At 42.3% G+C, this 18,711-nt stretch overlaps 1 protein-coding gene across 4 annotated transcripts in view; it reads right to left on the reverse strand.

The window, feature by feature from the left end:
• The window catches only part of AKT1 (AKT serine/threonine kinase 1), a 1,868,331-nt gene that overhangs the window by 935,874 nt on the left and 913,746 nt on the right, over window positions 1-18,711 (reverse strand). For all 4 annotated transcript variants that reach the window (XM_044074354.1, XM_044074351.1, XM_044074355.1 and 1 more), the window contains one exon: window positions 18,538-18,603. In XM_044074354.1, the coding sequence (XP_043930289.1) occupies window positions 18,538-18,603 (66 nt within the window). The remainder of the gene's footprint in view (window positions 1-18,537; window positions 18,604-18,711) is intronic.

Consider the following 18,711-nt stretch of genomic DNA (forward strand, 5'->3'; position numbering starts at 1 on the left):
CTAGGTGCCGTACCCTACTTGCCAACTGTCCGATATAGGACATCCGCCCAATGTAAGCAGTGGTACATGCAGGATGTACAGACACAGAATACCTCAGAAGTTTCTTGCCATCAGGCAAGACCTAAATTTTCACTTCAGCATTGGTTTGTCAGCTGTAGGACTACAGCGTTTTCCTTTGCAGTTGGTCAGATAAGTATCCCCACTAGGGACCCCCTCCTCTTTTTCTTTTTTGTATTTAAGTTTTGTACATGTCATCAGAGAGAGAAATGCAATTGCATGAGGCAGATTTCTGAGAGAGATTACCATACTAAATGTTTGTTTTGTCTGGGTGCAGACCACAATTATAGGGATTGCTCTGTCAGGCATTCCTGTGCAAGGCTTGGCATAGACATCTGTCCTCTATGAAAATTTGAGAACCAGAAACTTGAAGCCCTTGCTCATGGTAAGATGGTGTCAGAGTTCTCAATAGCCATTCACTGAAGTAGCTTAAATTGGAAACTTCTTCTGCAGAGTTGGACTCCGACGTCTCCATCGTGTCTCATGAGACCTCAGGCCATCTGGCTGCTTCTGCTGTTACCACTACAACGGACTCCATTTGAGGCCAATACAGCACAGCCACCTTGCAGTCTGACCAGTCATCTGCTTTAGCCTAGAAGGGGGAAGTGCAACTTATTATAATGGAGGTACTGGATGGCATACTTAAAATTTTAGTTAGGGAAGAAGTTCCCTGTACTTTGAGGTACATCAGGGCCCAGAGTCTCCTGGGTTAGTAAGGGCAGACATCGGATCTAAAAAAGAAACAGAATATTAAACATACGGTTTTCTCTTCTGTCTGTGAAGGATTCTTAGAGTAGCAGGATTTTACATGGGGTCTTTTTACGACCATTATGTCTAAAACCACCTTACTTTCCTGCTACTTCTGTACCTTCTTGCTCTTCTCCGCTTAACCGGATTATTAATACTAACATATGTTCACTTCTTTTTTTTTTTTTAACAAGAAACATTTTTATTAGATTATCACGCTTGACATAGGCAGTCATACATTTATACAAATGAAAACAAACCATACTGGCATAACTTTAGTTGCAAATATCATACATCACAAACCATATTGACATAATTGCAGTTGCAAACATTATACATCACTTATAATCTATCTAGTCATTGTCAAACATTACATAGCTCATTCAATCCTGCCATCTTCTAAACCTCATTCCTCCTCTGCATGTATTGCTCCCACATTTCCCATTTTTACCTATGTAATTTGCTCCTACCCTTTTCTAAAGGTCATAATTCCAGTTCTATCACTGTCACTATATTCACTACTTCTAATAAAGTTGGTTTAGACTTGTATCCATTTTCTAGTAATAGTTTATGCCTTGGCAATTCCAATTCTGTATCATAGCTCAAAAAATCATTTCTTTAGTTACACCAATTTGCTCACCCAGTATCTCTGACAAAGCAGTCTGCAGGGAATCTTCAAAGTCTGCCAACTCATTAGACTCACAGAATATATGTTTCCAGTTACCTCTTTCTTCCCCATCACATCTCCAACAATTACTGTGCACCTGAGGAAAATTCTTTGCAGTCTACGTGAGATAAAAAAAATACCTATGCAAACATTTCCAAGCAAAGATCCTAAATCTTCTACACTTTGCTGCATATTTCGGAGACATACATATATCCCCCATTGTTTTCTTGTAAATTCCTTATCCAATCTCTTTCCAATCCTTTCTAACCTCCTTTGATTGATTCTTATAGTTATCATGCAATATTTTGTGTGCTCTACCAATTACTTCCTTTTCTAACAGCAGCTTCTGTTCTAGATTCTACTAAAAACTCTACCAGTGCCGATCTTTTGCTTAGGATGCCCCTATTTCTTTCTCTTTGCCTATACTTGGACATTAATTCTCGATACGGAAGGCAATCTCTATCCTGCAGTCCAAATAAATTCTTGGCCTCTTCCCATTCTATCACCTTTCTCTCTCTAATTATTTGATCCAAATACCTTTTTTTAACCAGTTTTCTTCAATAAATTCCAGCCCCTCTTGCCTATTGTCTGAATCCATAACTGCAGCCATCCCTTTTGGCAGAATCTCCTTTCCCATGCTGGCTTAGTTCTTGGAATACTTTCTGTTACTTTATGAATATAACATTCTGCATGATTATTGTTACTCTCCTTAAGAATCTGCTCCAATATCCCAATCTTTCCTTGTTTTTTTTGAGCCCCCCCAACCCCCCCCCCCCCTGTTTCATCATCAACCCTTTCCACTTTGAATTATAGGTTTCTGCTTGTGCTATGTACAGGAGCCTTAACTGTGTAGCTCTAAAATACCCCTTCAAATCGGGTAATCCCAAACTGCCTTCTTCAATTGGAAGAATTAGCTTATAATACTCAACTCTTGCAGTTTTCCCCTCCCAGATAAAATTCTTCAGCTTTTTATTAATAGCTATCCACAGTTTCTCTTCTGGTTGATAAAAATAAGACTGCCCTGTGAACAAAAGTAAAGGGACTAAACATTTTAACTGCTTGTATCCTGCTATCCATGCCCATATAACAGAGCTTTCAATTTCTTAGTTTTTGTGTCATCTTTTAGTCTCTTCCCACATATCCTTAGCTGCTACACTAGAAAGTTTTTTAATCCACACTCCAAAGTACTTCATTTTTGTTGTCTCCCCAAAAATATGAATATTGCTGAACCAATCTGTGTGTGGGTACACAATTTACAGCTATTGCCCGTTTTAGCTTTCTGTATCCCAAAAGAACTTGAAACGGCCTCAAAATGTTCCACAACAATGAAATGTCCTTTTCTGGTTTTATCAGGTATAAAATATCATCCACAAATTCAGCCAACTTTTCTTGACTGCCATACCAATTATATCCTTGAATTTGTGAGTCTCTTCTCTTCTTTGCTAATATACTGCAAATAAAGGGGAAAGAGGACGCCCCTGCCTCGTTCCTCTGCTCAAACAGAAATTATCAGTGTGAGCCCACCTACTTTAATTTTTACCTCCAATCCCTCATATACCCTCCTAATCTAACATGATAACTTTAACAGGGAATGTAAATGTTTCCAATGCCCTGCTCAAACTCCCAGCTTACTCTGTCAAATGCTTTCTCTGCATAAAGACCAACCAACAACAATGGTATTTTCTTACATTCAGCTTCCCTCTGGATCATCGGTGTTCTGTTAATGTTGTCAAATGTTTGTCTCCCCTCCACAAAACCACAGTAATCCATGTCTATCAATTTTGGCATCACCTTTGTCATTCTTATAGCCATTATAGACAAACACTTTGTAGTCATGGTTTAGTAATGAAATGAGAGGGGCCTTTACCCTCTTTAGGTACTTCTCCTCCTCTTAAAATACTGTTAAAGAAAACCTTCCAGATCTTTATCAGTTTTTTTCCCACCTAACTTTCAAACTTCTACAAGAATACCATCAATTCCTGGGGACTTTCCTACTGATTGGTTATGCATCATCATTTTTATTTCATCTCCTCCTATCCTATTAGTAATTAACACTAATCTACCTCTAACACTGGCATATTTAATTATTCCATAAACATTTCCATTTGTAGGTTTACACTGACCTCCATATTTCTCTGCATTATACAGACTTTCATAAAATTTCCAAAATACTTCTAGTACCTCTACAGGATCTCTTATCTTCCTTGTTATAGGCTCCCCAAGCTTGGCAACAATGTTTTCTACTTTCTGTTGCCCAAGTTGTTGCACTACAAGTTTTTGTGCTCTGGCATTACTATCAAAAAACAGTTGCTTAACAATCTTTCTAAACTCATGCATATTATCAAGGTAATACTTTTTTTTCTGCTTAACATTCTGCAATTGCTCATCTTTTTCTGTGAGATTCCCTTTATTCTGCAATACTTTAACATTTGTCAGTCCCTCTAATTCTTGTTGCTTCTTAACCATATCTCTTTCTCTTATTTCCACCTTATTTTTAAACTCCACTTTAGTTTTATCCCACTCCCTAGCCATATTTTCAGAAGAAATGTCGGTCTTCTCTAACTACTCATGAATAATTTGCACTGCCCATTCCTTGAATTCCTCTCTTTTTAACAGGTGGGAAAGTGCCAGCATCTTATTTTTATTTCATTACCCTGGGTTTTTATTTTAGTTATTACTGGTCTGTGATCTGAAATAGTTATTGGATGTGTATCAAAACTTTAATTAAAGGCACATGTTCTTGTGAAATGTAAAATCTGTCTAGCCTAGCCCAGTTTTTGTATCTTGGGAATAATATGCAAATTCCTTCTGAAATCCTACTACTGAAGTCACATCTACCATGCCAAATACTTTCATAAATGTCTTCAAAAAATCTACCCTCCTTTGTTATATTTTCTCTTCTGGGCCCCCCAGACACATCTTCACTGCTGAAAATCAAATTCCAGTACCTACCTTAAGTAGTATTCCATCTGAAAACAGATTTCTCCAGGAGTTTTCTTAAGGTTCATTACAGCAGTTTTAGGTAGAATATAAATGCATGCCAGTGTAATCTTCCTCCCTTGCCAGTACCTCATAGTACTACATGTCTACCATTATCTTTCTCATCCTCTTCTACCACTATCAGAGCTCCTCTTGCAATTAATACTATTTTCCTTTGTCCCAGGTATTCTGCTGAACAGTCCTGAAAATCTTTCTTTACCAAATTCAAATTTTCAGTTCTTTCCAAGTGTGCCTCCTGTAGCATAGCCATTTGCACTCTACATTTTTTAATATAGTGCACTGCCCTTTCTTTTTGTATACATATGTGAGATCATTAATATTTAAAGATATCACAATGGTCATTATGTTAAAAAATTATTATTCCCACCTTTTACCTGTAACAGATTTTTTTAAAGTATCTACTTCCATCTTGTGCGTTATATACACTTAATAATGTTTGGCAGTTTGACCTTTTACACAGCTGCTTCTTGTCATATTCATCTCAGCCAATGTCATATCTTACAAAACTTTTGATTTTATTGAAAGTTATCCAACAAACAAAAAAAAAAAAACAAGTACACACCCAAAACACAAAACTATGTACATCTTCAAATATTGAAGTTTTACCTTCCAAATAGGAACAACTGTCCTAAACTGACAGCCCCACACTCAGACTTGGGTTAACCTAAAAGGAAGGTTTATCCATACTAAGACACATCAGTACAGCCCTGTGCTTCTACTAAGTGTTCTGGTTTTGTCTGGTCTTTAACTGTTCTCCCAGAATGAGAAAACACTTGAAAGTTTTCAGAAAACAATCTCCTAGCCATTAAAAGGATGACATTAAAAGAAATATTTATTTATTGACATTGCCAGCTGGGCTTGTGGCCCATTTTCAGTGTAGACCCGAGAAGAAACGCTCCAGTTACAAACAATTTACAGAGTATAAGAAATGTATAGTGTATAAAACATTTCATAATCAAAGAATTACAGAAATCCGAAAATACAAGTCTAAGAAAAAGTACAAAGCAACAAAAAATACTTGTTTTCCCGCCTAAGCTAGTATAGTCCAGTTTTCAGGTTAGTGCTGAATTCAGGGCTGTGTTACAAGTTTCTGTGTCTCCCCATACCCTACCTGGATAGAAGGAAGTTTATCTGTTCACCTGTGAGAGAGGGGAGCTTTGAACAGCCTAACTGTCCCTGGAGGAGTGGTTTCAGCCCAGAAATTAGTTTGACCATTTTGGGCTAATTTCTATCAGTTTCATTTCCCTGCTATAAAACCCACATTTGCGTGGTTTTTCACACAGGGCAGTGCCGGTTAGCTAGGGTATAACTATTCCCGGCTCCACAAAGTCTACTCTTCAATTTTTTCCGTTGGAACTAGACAAACTTTCAACTTAAGCACTCAAACCATTCACTTCTCAGCCCAGCACTTGCTTAAAACTCATAGCAAGCACTAATAAACCTTAGCACTAGACCCCCCTATTCTGTAGAGAAGGACAAGGCTCTCTACTCGACCTTACCAGCCAATCAGTAAAACAGTTCACTGTACCTATCCAGGCATGTCCAAAGGACAGTTTCAGGTGTACTCTCTGGTCCATCTGGTGAATCTGGGCATTTTGAGGCAATGTTACAACTGCCTCACGTACACAGACAACCCTCTCCTCCTACCACCAAACACTAATACATGCGAGAGATGCAATTATACAGCCAAACTGGAGGCTAAGCTCTCTCAACCAAAGACTGGACAAGACAGTCAAAAGGAGAAGGGAATTACTTGCATCACACTACCAGTCTCCTATGAAGACCTATGAAACCAGCACTGGCAAAAAAAAAGTACAGTTTTGTACCTACCATAAATGTAGATGTTTGAGTGTATACACTGCTGCAGTCATTACACTTGGGTTATCCTGCAGTCAGGCGGTTCCCCAGTTGGCCTGAGTTCCAAAGTCTTGGTCGGGCGTCGGTTACTGTCGCCTCTTCCCTGACGTCAGTGCGACAGGGGTATACAAGATGTAGCCAACGCCATTTTCTTCAGTAAAATCTTGTCCTTGCTGTTGTGGTGGTACCTTTTGAATAGCTCTCATGTCCATGAGTGCTGTAATTTGTTTTTGGGCCACTGCCCATTGATTTGGTGGCAGATTTGGCATTCCTTTTAACCTTGGCAGAGTGTGAAAGTGGAACCTGCAACCTTGAGATACAATGTTGAGAACCCTTTTGTCTTTGGTGATCCAATGCCAATTGTGATAGTAAAGTGCCAGTTTTCCTCCCAAGGGGGCTGCCAAGAGAGAGCTGTTTGGCAGCTGTAATGAGAAGTCACTGAGGCTGCTTTTTATATGGTTGGGGCCTGTCTTCCCCTTCTTTCTGGCCTGGTGCACCCCACTGTCGAGCCTGTAAGGATATTGTGGTTGACCTCTACCTCATGGATGTCTGTAACTGCCCATTTGAGGTCTGTCTGTAACTGGAAAGGACCAATTCTTTGGTGGACAATTTCTGCTAAATTGAGGAGGCTGAACCTGTAAGAAATTCTTCACCATTTGCATAGATTTTGCCTTATCCTCCATTTTCTTTAATACCTCTTCTGCCTTAACTCCAAATAACACATCCTGCTGCAAAGGTGCATCCAATAATTTTGCTTTAACATGATCTGGTAACGTATGTTCTTTTAACCAAGCATGTCTTCTGATGACAGAGCCTGTAACTGCTGCTCTACAGGAGGCCTCTAAAGAATCAAAACCACATTGCAAAGTATGTTTTCCCACTTGTTCAGCTGCATGCAATAAATCCTGCATTTCTTTAAAATTAGGAGGATCTGAATCTGGAAGCATTTTTTGTTTCAACTGAGACATCAAAAATTGCTGATATTTTAGCATGTGAAACTGGCAATTTAAGGCTCTCATTGCTAAAGCTGCAGACGTATATACTTTCTTTCCCCATCTGTCTAATGCTCTGGAATCTCTGTCAGAGGGAACTGGATTTTTTGCTGATGAGGCCTTAATCCCTTTGGGTCCCTGAGAAACAGTTTCAGGGTCAGCAACATGGCTTTTATACAGAAATTTGTGTGAGTCAGGGACTCTGTAGTATCTGTCAGGTTTAACTGGGGCTGGAGGTAAGGAATCGGGATTTAAGCTGGATTCAGTATACACATCATCCACAATATCTAACACTGGCGGAATAGCAAGGGGTCTGTGTTGAGGTAATAAAAGGAAGTCTCTGAGCCTTTTCTTGTATTCTGAGTAATCCTGGCCTTCCCAATGGAAATGTTCACTCATGGTATGTAAGGTTTCGCCAAAGGAGTAGTCCTCAAGCAAAGAGGCTGATGGAATTGATTCCTCAGCATCAGAATCCTCATAAGGGGGGAAAGAATATCCTAGGTCTGAGGATGAATCTGAAGAAATGGACACCTGGTCGGATGAGTCATAGTCTGCATCCTGTCTGGGCCTTTTATCAGGAGGGGGATGGGACCCCCTGATCACAGTGATTAGGTCTTCGGCCATTTTGAGCATTTGTTTCTTAGGCATGGAGGCCTGTCCTGGAGAATGCTGCATTTGTTTCTTTGTTTTTAAAGGAGGCTTAGACTTAGCAGAGGGTTTAATGCTTTAACTGAGTAGGTCTGAAAACACCCTCTGTAGCTGCAGGTTGCTCAGCTACTCCAGATCCCTCTGAAGGGTTAATTTCGGTAGGCTGGAAAACTTGTGCATCCGAAGGCCCAGCCATCTCCACGTGGGAGTCGGAGGCGGCCTGTGGTTCTGCAGAAGCGGTCGCCAGGGGCTGCAAAGGCACCTCACTGAAAACCGGAGAACCAGCGACCGGCCTAGAAGATGCTTTGGCGTCAGTTTTGGGCCTCGGATGCCTGTCCTTGTCTTTGCGCTTTTTATGTATTCCGGTCGTCGGAAGTTCCGACGGCATGGTGTAATTGAATTTTCTGCCAAAATAATGTCGGGCAAAATCAAACCGACGTTTAATAGTGCGCTTGTTAAACCTAGCACAAAACCGACAACCAGTGACGTAGTGGTCTGGGCCTAGGCATGATTTACAATAGGAATGGAAATCCTTATGAGGTATTTGCTTCCCACAAAAAATACAGTTATTAATTTTCACTGACATCGGTCTGAGGCAAGAAAAAGTTTCCCCAATGGGCTACTTAGCTTTGTAGAAGACTTCGGTTCTGGATTCGGAATGAAAATCTCAGGAGTCGGCCGACTGGCACTTGCGAACTGCTTTTGCTTCGGGCACCGCGCGGCAAGAAAGACTGAAGAAAATGGCATTGGCTGCATCTTGTATACCCCTGGCGCACTGACGTCAGGGAAGAAGCAACAGCAACCGACGCCGGACCAAGACTTTGGAACTCTGGCCGACTGCGGGACTGCCTGAGGGCAGGATAACCCAAGTGTAATGACTGCAGCAGTGTAACACGATGAACATCACACAAATACGCGAAAACATACTCGGAGGCTCTAAATAAAAATCTGCAAAAGCAACAGAGACCTCCAAAGCAGACATCCAAGCAACCTCCACCCCCAACACAAACCATGAAAAGTACAGTTTTGTACCTACTATAAATGTAGATGTTCGAGTGATCACACTACTGCAGTCATCACACTTGGGTTATCCTGCCGTCAGGCGGTCCTGCAGTCGGCCAGAGTTCCAAAGTCTTGGTCCGGCGTCGGTTGCTGTTGCTTCTTCCCTGACGTCAGTGCGCCAGGGGTATACAAGATGCATCCGACGCCATTTTCTTCAGTTTTTCTTGCCCCAGATGTCAGGTGCCCCCAAAAGGTAGGCAATACATATTGCTAATAAAAAATATATAAATAAAAATAAAACAATACCTTGAGTTACAAGCAAATACACCACAAAGGTTGTATAGGATAGAAAGGTATAGATATCTCCAGCTAGTTCAGAGGGGATGGAGGGAGGGTAACCTGGACTGCAGCAGTGTGAACACTCGAACATCTACATTTATGGTAGGTACAAAACTGTACTATGTTCATCGTGTTACACTGCTGCACTCATCACACTTGGGTTGAATCCCAAAGCTAAGGATGGGTGGTGGAACTAAACAGGGTTTGGTGAGGCTAGTAGGCCCTGCAGAACTGCAGTGGCAAAGCCAACTCTGGTTTTAGAGTATAGAGGTAAGTGATAGTGCTTGGTGAAGGTGTGCACTGAACTCCAAGTTGCAGCCTCCAAAATATCCTTGGTTGGTACCCCTCTGAGGAAGGCTGTTGATGTTGCTGTAGCCCTGGTGGAATGGGGCCTGATGTTACCAGGCACAGATTTCCCATGGTGTGTGCAGCAGAAACGGATGCAATGTCCTATCCATTTTGAAATGGTCTGTTTTGAGATAACTTTTCCTTGTGATCCTGCAGCATAGGATACAAAGAGCTGGTCAGATTTTCTGAAAGACTTAGTTTTTATTCAAGTAGTAACGTAATTGCCTGTGAATGTCCAAAGAGTGTAGGAGCCTTTCCTCTTTGTTCTGGGGGTTTGGATAAAAGGTGGGCAAATGAATGTTTTGGTTTAGGGCCACACTGGATACCACCTTTGGCATAAAGGAAGGGTTAGTTCGTAAACAGACTCTGTCTTGATGAAAAATGATGAAAGGCTCCACTGCCATTAGGGCCTGTAGTTCTGAGACTCTTCGTGCTGAAGTTATTGCTAGCAGCAGGGCAGTTTTCCATGACAGGAACTGTAGATCAGCTGTGAAAGCTGGTTCAAAGGGCAGTAGTGTAAGTTTTTCCAAAACAAATTTGAGATCCCAAGTTGGTGTTGGTGCTCTCCGGGGTGGTCTTATATTCTTAGCCCCTCTGAGGAACTGTCTTAGTAATGGATGTGAAAATATAGGAGGATCCGGGTTGTACTGAGCTGAAATAGCTGAGGCGTGGATCTTAATAGATGAGAAGGAAAGTCCTTTGTGCACCATCTCAGTTAAATATTGAAGAATCCTGAGGAATATTTCGTACAAAGGGATTTTGGCCTTTAGTCTGGTTCCAGGCGCAGAATCTTTTCCATTTGTCTGAATAGACCTTCCTGGTGCTGGGCCTCCTGGTCTCCAGAATGACATCCATCACAGCTTGAGAGAGAAGTGTTGACTGGTTGTTTAGGCAATTTTCCATGCAGCCAGATTTAAAGTCTTGAGCTGGCTGTGTAGAATCTGACTGTTTTGCTGAGTGAGCAGGTGAGGAATTGTAGGTAAAATTCATGGTGGGCCTTGAGTCATGGTCCTTAGTATTGGATACCAGTGCTGGCGTGGCCAGTCTGGAGCAATGAGTATCATTTGTGGCCTCTCTAATCTGGCTTTCAGCAGCACCTTTGCCAGAAGAGGCAGTGGGGGAAAGGCATACACTGCCAATGTTTTCCAACTGAATTAGAGGGTGTCCACTTTCCAAGCTAGTGTGTGGTATTGTCCTTGTGCCGAATTTCCGTAGTTGGTAGTTTTGGGGGGAAGCAAACAGATCTATGTCTGGGCTCCCCCGTTTTTGAGTTATCATTGCGGATACTTGTGGATCCAGTTTCCACTCGTGAGGATCTATGATGTTTCTGCTTAGATCGTCTGCCAATGTGTTTTTCTTTCCTGGCAGGAATTGTGCTTGTAGTTGAACTTGGTAGGTCAGTGCTGTGTTCCACAAGGTCATTGCTTGTCTGCATAGGGGGTAGGAGTGTGTGCCCCCTTGCTTGTTTATGTACCACATCACTGTGGTGCTGTCCGTCTTTATTAGGAGTTGTCCTGGATGTAGGAGGTCCTTGAAAGCTGTTAGGTCATTTTGTACAGCTAGCATCTCTTTTTGATTGATATGTAGATGCCTTTGGTCTGCAGACCATTTGCCCTGAATACACTGTCCTGCCATGTGTGCTCCCCAGGCATAATCCGATGCATCTGTTGTTATAGTTTGCCGGGCTGTGGGCAAGGTAAAAGGCTGACCCTTGTTGAGGTGACAAGCCTGAGCCCACCATAGAAACTCCTGTTGAAGGCAGGGTATGAGTGGAATTATTGTTTCCAAGCTGTGGCTGTGTTGAGTCCATACGCTTTTCAGATACCATTGTAATTTCCTCATATGCAGTTTTGCAAATGGTATTAGTAGTATGCAAGATGCCATAAATCCCAAGGCCTGCAGAATTTTTCTTGCAGGGAGTTGGGTCTTTGTTGCCATCATTTTGAAGTACTGAGTCAGTTGTCTTTGCTTGTCTGGTGTGAGATAAGCCATCTGGGCCGTTGTATTTAAGCTGGCACCCAGGAATATTATGTCTTGTGAGGGCACTAGTTTTGACTTCTTTTCGTTTACTGTGTACCCTAGGCAACTTAGTAGGTTTTTGACAAACACCAGATGCTTTAATAGAATGTCCTTGCTTTCTGCTTGAATAAGGCAGTCGTCCAGGTATGGATATATTTGAATCCCTCATTGTCTGCAGTATGCAATTACTGGTGCCAGGCATTTTGTGAAGACCCTGGGCGCAGTAGATAAGCCAAAGGGCAGTGCAGAGAATTGGTAATGGGTTGAACCTGCTATAAATCTGAGGTATCTTCTGCAATTTTGTCTGATAGGGACATGCAGGTATGCCTCCTTGAGATCCAACGTTACTAGCCAAGCCTTCTTGCCCAGCATGGGAAGAAGTTGCTGTAGTGTTAGCATCTTGAATTTGGGTACTTCCAGGTATGTTTGGAATTGAGAGGTCCAGAATAGGGCTCCAGGCTTTGTCCTTTCGGGGAACTAGAAACAATCTTGAGTAAAATCCTTGTCCTTGCTTCTGTGTAGGAACCTGTTGAATGGCTCTCATGTCCATGAGAGCTGAAATTTGCTTTTGAGCCTCTGCCCATTGATTTGGTGGCAGGTTTGTCATTCCTTTTATTCTTGGCAAAGTGTGAAAGTGGAATCTGTATCCTTGAGATACAATATTTAGGACCCATTTGTCTTTTGTGATGATGTGCCAATTGTCTGCAAAAAGTAATAGTTTTCCCCCCAAGGGAGCTGCCAAGAGGGTTTTGCTTGGACATCTGAGGGGTAAGTCATTGTGTTTGTCTTCTGGTAGTTTGAGACCTGTCTTCTCCTCCTTTTTGGGTTGTGGCACCCCATTGTCGAGGCAAGAGCCTTGTGACTGGCCTCTGCCCCTTGGGCGTCTGTATCTGCCTCTCTGTGGTCTGGCAGAAGCTGGAAAGGACCAGTTTTTGGTTGGCCAATTTCTGCTGAAACGAGGGGGCTGAACCTGTAAAAAATCCTTGACCGTCTGCATAGATTTTGCCTTATCCTCCATTTTCTTTAAAACTTCTTCTGCTTTTACACCAACCAAAACATCCTGCTGTAAAGGTGCATCCAATAACTTTGCTTTAACATGATCAGGTAAAGTTTGTTCTTTTAACCAAGCATGCCTGCATATGACAGACCCTGTCACTGCTGCTCTACAAGAAGCTTCCAATGAATCGAATCCACATTGCAAAATATGTTTTCCCACTTGTTCAGCTGCATGCAACAAATCTTGCATTTCCTTGTAATCAAGCTGTTCTGTATGTGTGAGCATTTTTTTGTTTTAACTCATTCCCTCCACTAGAGCTCTTTTGAGTGTGTACCTTTAACTCCTAGTGAGCATGGCTTCAGCATTTAAAAAATAAAGTTATCACCTTATATTTTTAACAAATACCCATTGACAGATGTGATATAGCAATACAATTGTGTTTGCCATCATGTATGCTTCAAGATAAAATATTCTGATACCTTGTATGTAGCATGGTTTTGGAATTATTAATGCAAATATGAACAGGCAATATTTGGCGCAGTAGGAGGTAACTGCAGAAACACCTGGAGACGTCACTCAGCTGTAATGAGTTAATTGAGACATCAAATATTGTTGACATTTCAGCATGTGAAACTGACAATTTAAGGCCCTCATAGCTAGAGTAGCTGAGGTATATACTTTCTTTCCCCATCTATCTAGTGCTCTAGAATCCCTTTCAGAGGGCACAGGATTTTTATCAAAAGAGGCCTGAACCCCTTTGGGACCCTGGGAAATGGTTTCTGGGTCAGCAACCATATACAGGAATTTATAGAGGAATTTGTGAGAGTCAGGGACTCTGTAGTATCCGTCTGGTTTGGCTGGTGCAGGAGGTAGTGATTCTGAATAAACATCATCCACAATGTCTAACACAGGTGGAATAGCAAGTGGTCTGTGCTGGGGTAGTAAAAGGAACTCTCGGAGCCTTTTCTTAGAATCAGAGTAATCCTGGCCTTCCCAGTGGAAATGTTCCCTCATGGTATGTACGGTTTCCCCAAAAGAGTAGTCTTCTGGGGGAGATGCAGAAGGGATAGACTTCAGCATCAGAGTCTTCATAAGGGGGAAAGGAATATTCCTGTTCCTCAGAAGAGTCTGAGGAAACTGAAACCTGGTCAGAGGAAGCATAGTCCTCCTCCTGTCTTGGCCTTTTATCAGGAGGGGGATGGGAACCCCCTGATTAGGGTAATTAAGTCTTCAGCCATCTTAAGCATCTTTTTCTTAGGCATGGGGCCTTGTACTGGAGACTGCTGTACAGTCTTCTTTGTTTTTAAAGGAGTTTTCAGCTTTGCATAGGATTTAATAGTGAGTGTAGTCGGTCTGAAGACACCTTCTGCAACTGAAGGCGTTTAAATTGCACCGGAATCTCCTTCAGGCATGGAGTCAGAAGGGCCTAAAGGTAAAGGTTGTGGAGGCCTAGCAATCTCCGCTTGTGAATTGGATGTCGCCTGGGGTTCTAAATCAGTGGTCGTCAGGGGCTGCCTAGGCGCCTCACTGAAAACCGGAGAACCGGCGACTGGCCTAGCAGAGGCCTCGGAGTCTGGTTTGGGTCTCGGCTGCCTGTCCTTATCTTTGCGTTTTTTATGCATTCCGGTCATCGGTTGCTCTGACGGCATGGTATAATTAAATTTCCTACCAAAATAATGTCGGGCGAAATCAAACAGACGTTTAATAGCTCATTTATTAAACCTAGCACAAAACCGACAACCTGTGACATCGTGGTCTGGGCCTAGGCAAGGAATACAATAAGAATGAAAGTCCTTATGAGGTATTTGCTTCCCACAAGAAATGCAATTGTTAACTTTTTCTGACATCGGACTGAGGCAAGAAAAGGTTCCCCAACGGGGTACTTAGCTTTATTGAAGACTTCGGTCTGAAATTCGATTTGAAAATCTCAGAGGAGTCAGCCGACTGGCACTTGCGAACTGCTTCTGCTTCGGGCACCGCGCAGCAAGAAAGACTGGAGAAAATGGCGTCGGATGCATCTTATATACCCCTGGCACACTGACGTCAGGGAAGAAGCGACAGCAACTGATGCCGGACCAAGACTTTGGAACTCTGGCAGACTGCGGGACTGCCTGACAGCAGGATAACCCAAGTGTGATGACTGCAGCAGTGTAACACGATGAACATCACATACTTCATAAAACCAGTGTGCCACGCAATCACAGCGCTTAAGGAAAAATAACGTACCCAACACACTAGTAATAGGTGACTCTATAGTCAGGCATACTGACGTCCCACTCACTAGGCTGAACAAGGAGAAGGTTATTGTTAGCTGCCTTTCGGGTGCCAGGATCTGCCACATAACACAAGCACACAAGTCACTCCAGAACAAGTACAAATATGACTCTGTCATTTTCCATGTTGGTGTAAATAACCTGAGCCACACCTCCCTGGATTACATGAAAAAAGACATGGAGGAGCGCTCTGATCATGTAGCCCAGGCCGGTATGACCCTGACCCTGAGTAGCATCCTGCCCCTCACCAAGAATGATACCACGGTATAAAGAAAAAAATTATCAATTTCAACAATTGGACAAGCTTCTGGTGTTATTCAAAGGGAATCCAGTGTCTTGTCAGCCTGGGATGACATGCTCGACAAGCCAAGCTGCTTCGCTTAGAGACTTCTTGCACCCCTAGGTTTTCGAATACTGGCCAAGGCTCTTGCCACCCCCATAGTGCCTTTTTTAGGCAAGGCTCAAAAGATAAACCCACTGCCGTAAATAGCAAGTAACAAAAAAATGAGGGTAATGCTACTCAATGCCAGAAGTCTAAACCTCAAAATGCACACACTTGATTTTCTACATACTGAGGAGTGCCTCGATATATGTGCAGTAACAGAAACCTGGTTTAAGGCTCCATAGAGCACCCCAGCACTACCAGGCTACAACTCATACCATACATTTTGGCCACAAAACCCAGACCGAAATAAAAAAGGCGGGGGTGTATCCATATTCATCAAGGATACCCACACCTCCAGGTTAGTGGCACAGCATGATGCTTTAGAGATCATCCACGTGCAACTAACAATGGGCAAAACTGCAATTCAAATTGTAGCTTGCTACAGATCACCCACCATGTCCCAAGACCCCCATTCTGCATTTCTGGAAACACTGCGAAGCATAAAGGTCCTACCAAACACCCTGATATTGGGTAATTTCAATTACCCAAACATTAACTGGGAGAACTACTCAAGTACAAAGTCCCTTGCCCAACATTTCCTAGAATTTATAAACTCAAATGCCCTGGATCAACTGGTTTAACACCCCCACCAGAGGTGACAACATATCGGACCTGGTCATCACCAACATGGGCGACCGGTGTTCCACACTGGAGGTCAACCCCATGCTGGTTAGATCTGACCATAAACTAATCACTCTGGATTTTCACATTCCGCCCCACCCCCGGTCAAAGAAACCACAATGAAAAACTTTTTAAAAGCAAACTTCACGTTACTTAAGACTGAGGTGGAAAGTTTCAAAGCCCCCATGCTAAAAAATAACGCTGTCCAAGATGCAAAATCCTTTACTAATGCACTCTACGGGCACCTACAAGAATGCATGGATCATGCTATCCCAATCAAAACCAAGACTCACTCCTCCAAGAAAAAGAAACCAGTTTGGTGGACCCCTGCCATAAACAAGCTAAACAATAGGAGGTAACTAGTACAGTAAAAAACCAAGAAGGGAAGACATCCCTGGATCAGTATCAGCAAGAAACTACGATACCTCATAAAATCATCCAAGGCTAGCTTTGAAAGAAAAATTGCCAAGGACTCCAAAGATAACCACAAGGCATTCTTTAGCTATGTCATGAATCTAAGTGGCAATTCTCAGATCTGCTCGGAGTTAATGCAGAATGGCACAAAATACACTGAACTGACAGACATCGCCAACATCCTGGCAGACAGGTTCAGTGCAAACTTCACCCCCACCACGGCCCATAACCACACCAGAAGAATGTAGTGCCCCTGAAATCACAGGCACTCAGATTACAACAGCCCTCTCCAAAGCCAAAAACACAGCATCAATGGGACCGGATGGTGTCCCAGGCTGCGTCCTACACGAGCTCCAAGATGAACCAACTCCTCACCTAAACACACTGTGCAAACTCAGCCACTCCACAGGCTACGTGCCCATAGAGTGGCACACAATAATGGTTATTCCACTCCACAAAGGTGGAGCCACAACAGACCCCGGGAACTATTGTCCTATAAACCTGACTAGCTTGGTCTGCAAGGCTATGGAGCACATCATCATGGATCTCATTAACAGAGACATTGAGAACCTCCAAACACTGAACCCTACCCAGTTCAGCTATCTTAAGGGCATGTCATACCTCCTAAACCTGGTGGACTTCTTTGAGACAGTTACCAAGGCTATAGATGAGGGAAAGGTGGTCCACACAGCCCACCTAGACCTAGCAAAGGCCTTCAACATCATTCCCCATTCAGATATTATAGACAAGCTCACCAGCCTGAACATAAACCCCTGCAACACGAGATGGGTTGCCAACTGGATCATGGACAGAACCCACACGGTAAGAGTTGCGGGAGCTAGGTCTGACTCTAAACCGGTTACAAGTGGCATTCCCTAGGGCTCAGTCCGAGGACACCTCCTGTTCAGCATATACTTCTCAGAGGTACAGGCAAGCACAGGAGGACTGTGGCTGACCAAGTTCGTTGACGACTGCAAACTGGGGGCTATAATGGACTCTCCGGCTGACACTCACATCCTCCAAAAGAGTCTCACTGAGACAGATACCTGGTATCTGTGAGAGATACCTCTGAGTATATTTTTCTTTTTTTCCTCTAGGTTACTGGAAGTCATGTCATGCATCAAAGCTGGAGCTTGCACTACTTTTGGCTGAACAGCTGCAAAATTCTTCCCAGTCAGTGTTTTTCCTCACCTTTTGTGGATGGCTTTCTTTCAGGTTCTCTGAATTTATTTTTTGCCAGCATCCAGGCAGTGCACTTACTACCCAGTTACTGAAATGTATCCAAAAAGATGAGTTCACTCGTTCTCTCTTCCAAGTTTCTGTTTTCACACTGGGAGAGTTGAAATTAAGCTGTTAATCAATGTGCAGCCATCTTGGAAGTCCACTAACACTGGTTTACTAATACTGTAAACAGTGACTATGGATGGACATCTTGTACTTCCTGCATCTAAAATACTGATACAGTGCTTCGGCCAGACCATAACAGATGCAGACTAGCAAGTTATGATTTTTTACTACTGTAGCATGGAGATACAACAGCCCTCTGAGTAGCATACTCTTGTACTTCCTTGTAAATCTGGGAGTCAATTTTCTTTAAACTCTGAAGTAATTATTTTCTTAATGCACTAAATGTAATAATGAAATATTTATCGCTAAAATTTTCCAAGGATGGCAAACTTTTTTTTAAATTTTTAAATTGTAAAACAAAATAAGGGAAACGAGTTATCACATTACTAAAAATTTTTGTCATGTCATCTGGTACTGATGTAACTCAGCACCCAATATGAAAGATACAGTTTAAACAAATGGAAAGTATGTGGTCGGGATCAACCTGTCAGCGTATGCAAGCTGAGCTACAGACTAACAATTAAAAGAAAGATGCACACTTCAAGAAGTATCTATGATAATTACTTCCATTTAACCACTGTAGGTTGAACACACACTTTAGTCAAACTTATAAACACACTGCTTTTTCCAACATTTACAGAAATATGCAACACAAATGTCATTCAAGGTCCAGCCATTTTCTTCTGCATCACTTATAATCAGCCCTTCAAGAAAAATTTCAGAAATATCAAAAAACACACGTGAAAGAAACTACAGAAACTTACTGTTAAGAAAGGATGTTTTGAATTTTGTAAAACTCTGTTTTCTGTAAGTGTATGGGCTACTTCATCCTGTAGGGAAAAATATTTGTATTACTTGATACATAATATGAGACAGACACACCCTAAAAGGTTTTGCAAAACAAAATAGATCAGGACAACGCCAAGGAAATAAAATGT

The sequence above is a fragment of the Protopterus annectens genome, chromosome 6.part0 (genome assembly GCF_019279795.1).
Source record: "Protopterus annectens isolate FY-2018-M chromosome 6.part0, PAN1.0, whole genome shotgun sequence".
In the NCBI taxonomy this organism is placed as follows: Eukaryota; Metazoa; Chordata; order Ceratodontiformes; family Protopteridae; genus Protopterus; species Protopterus annectens.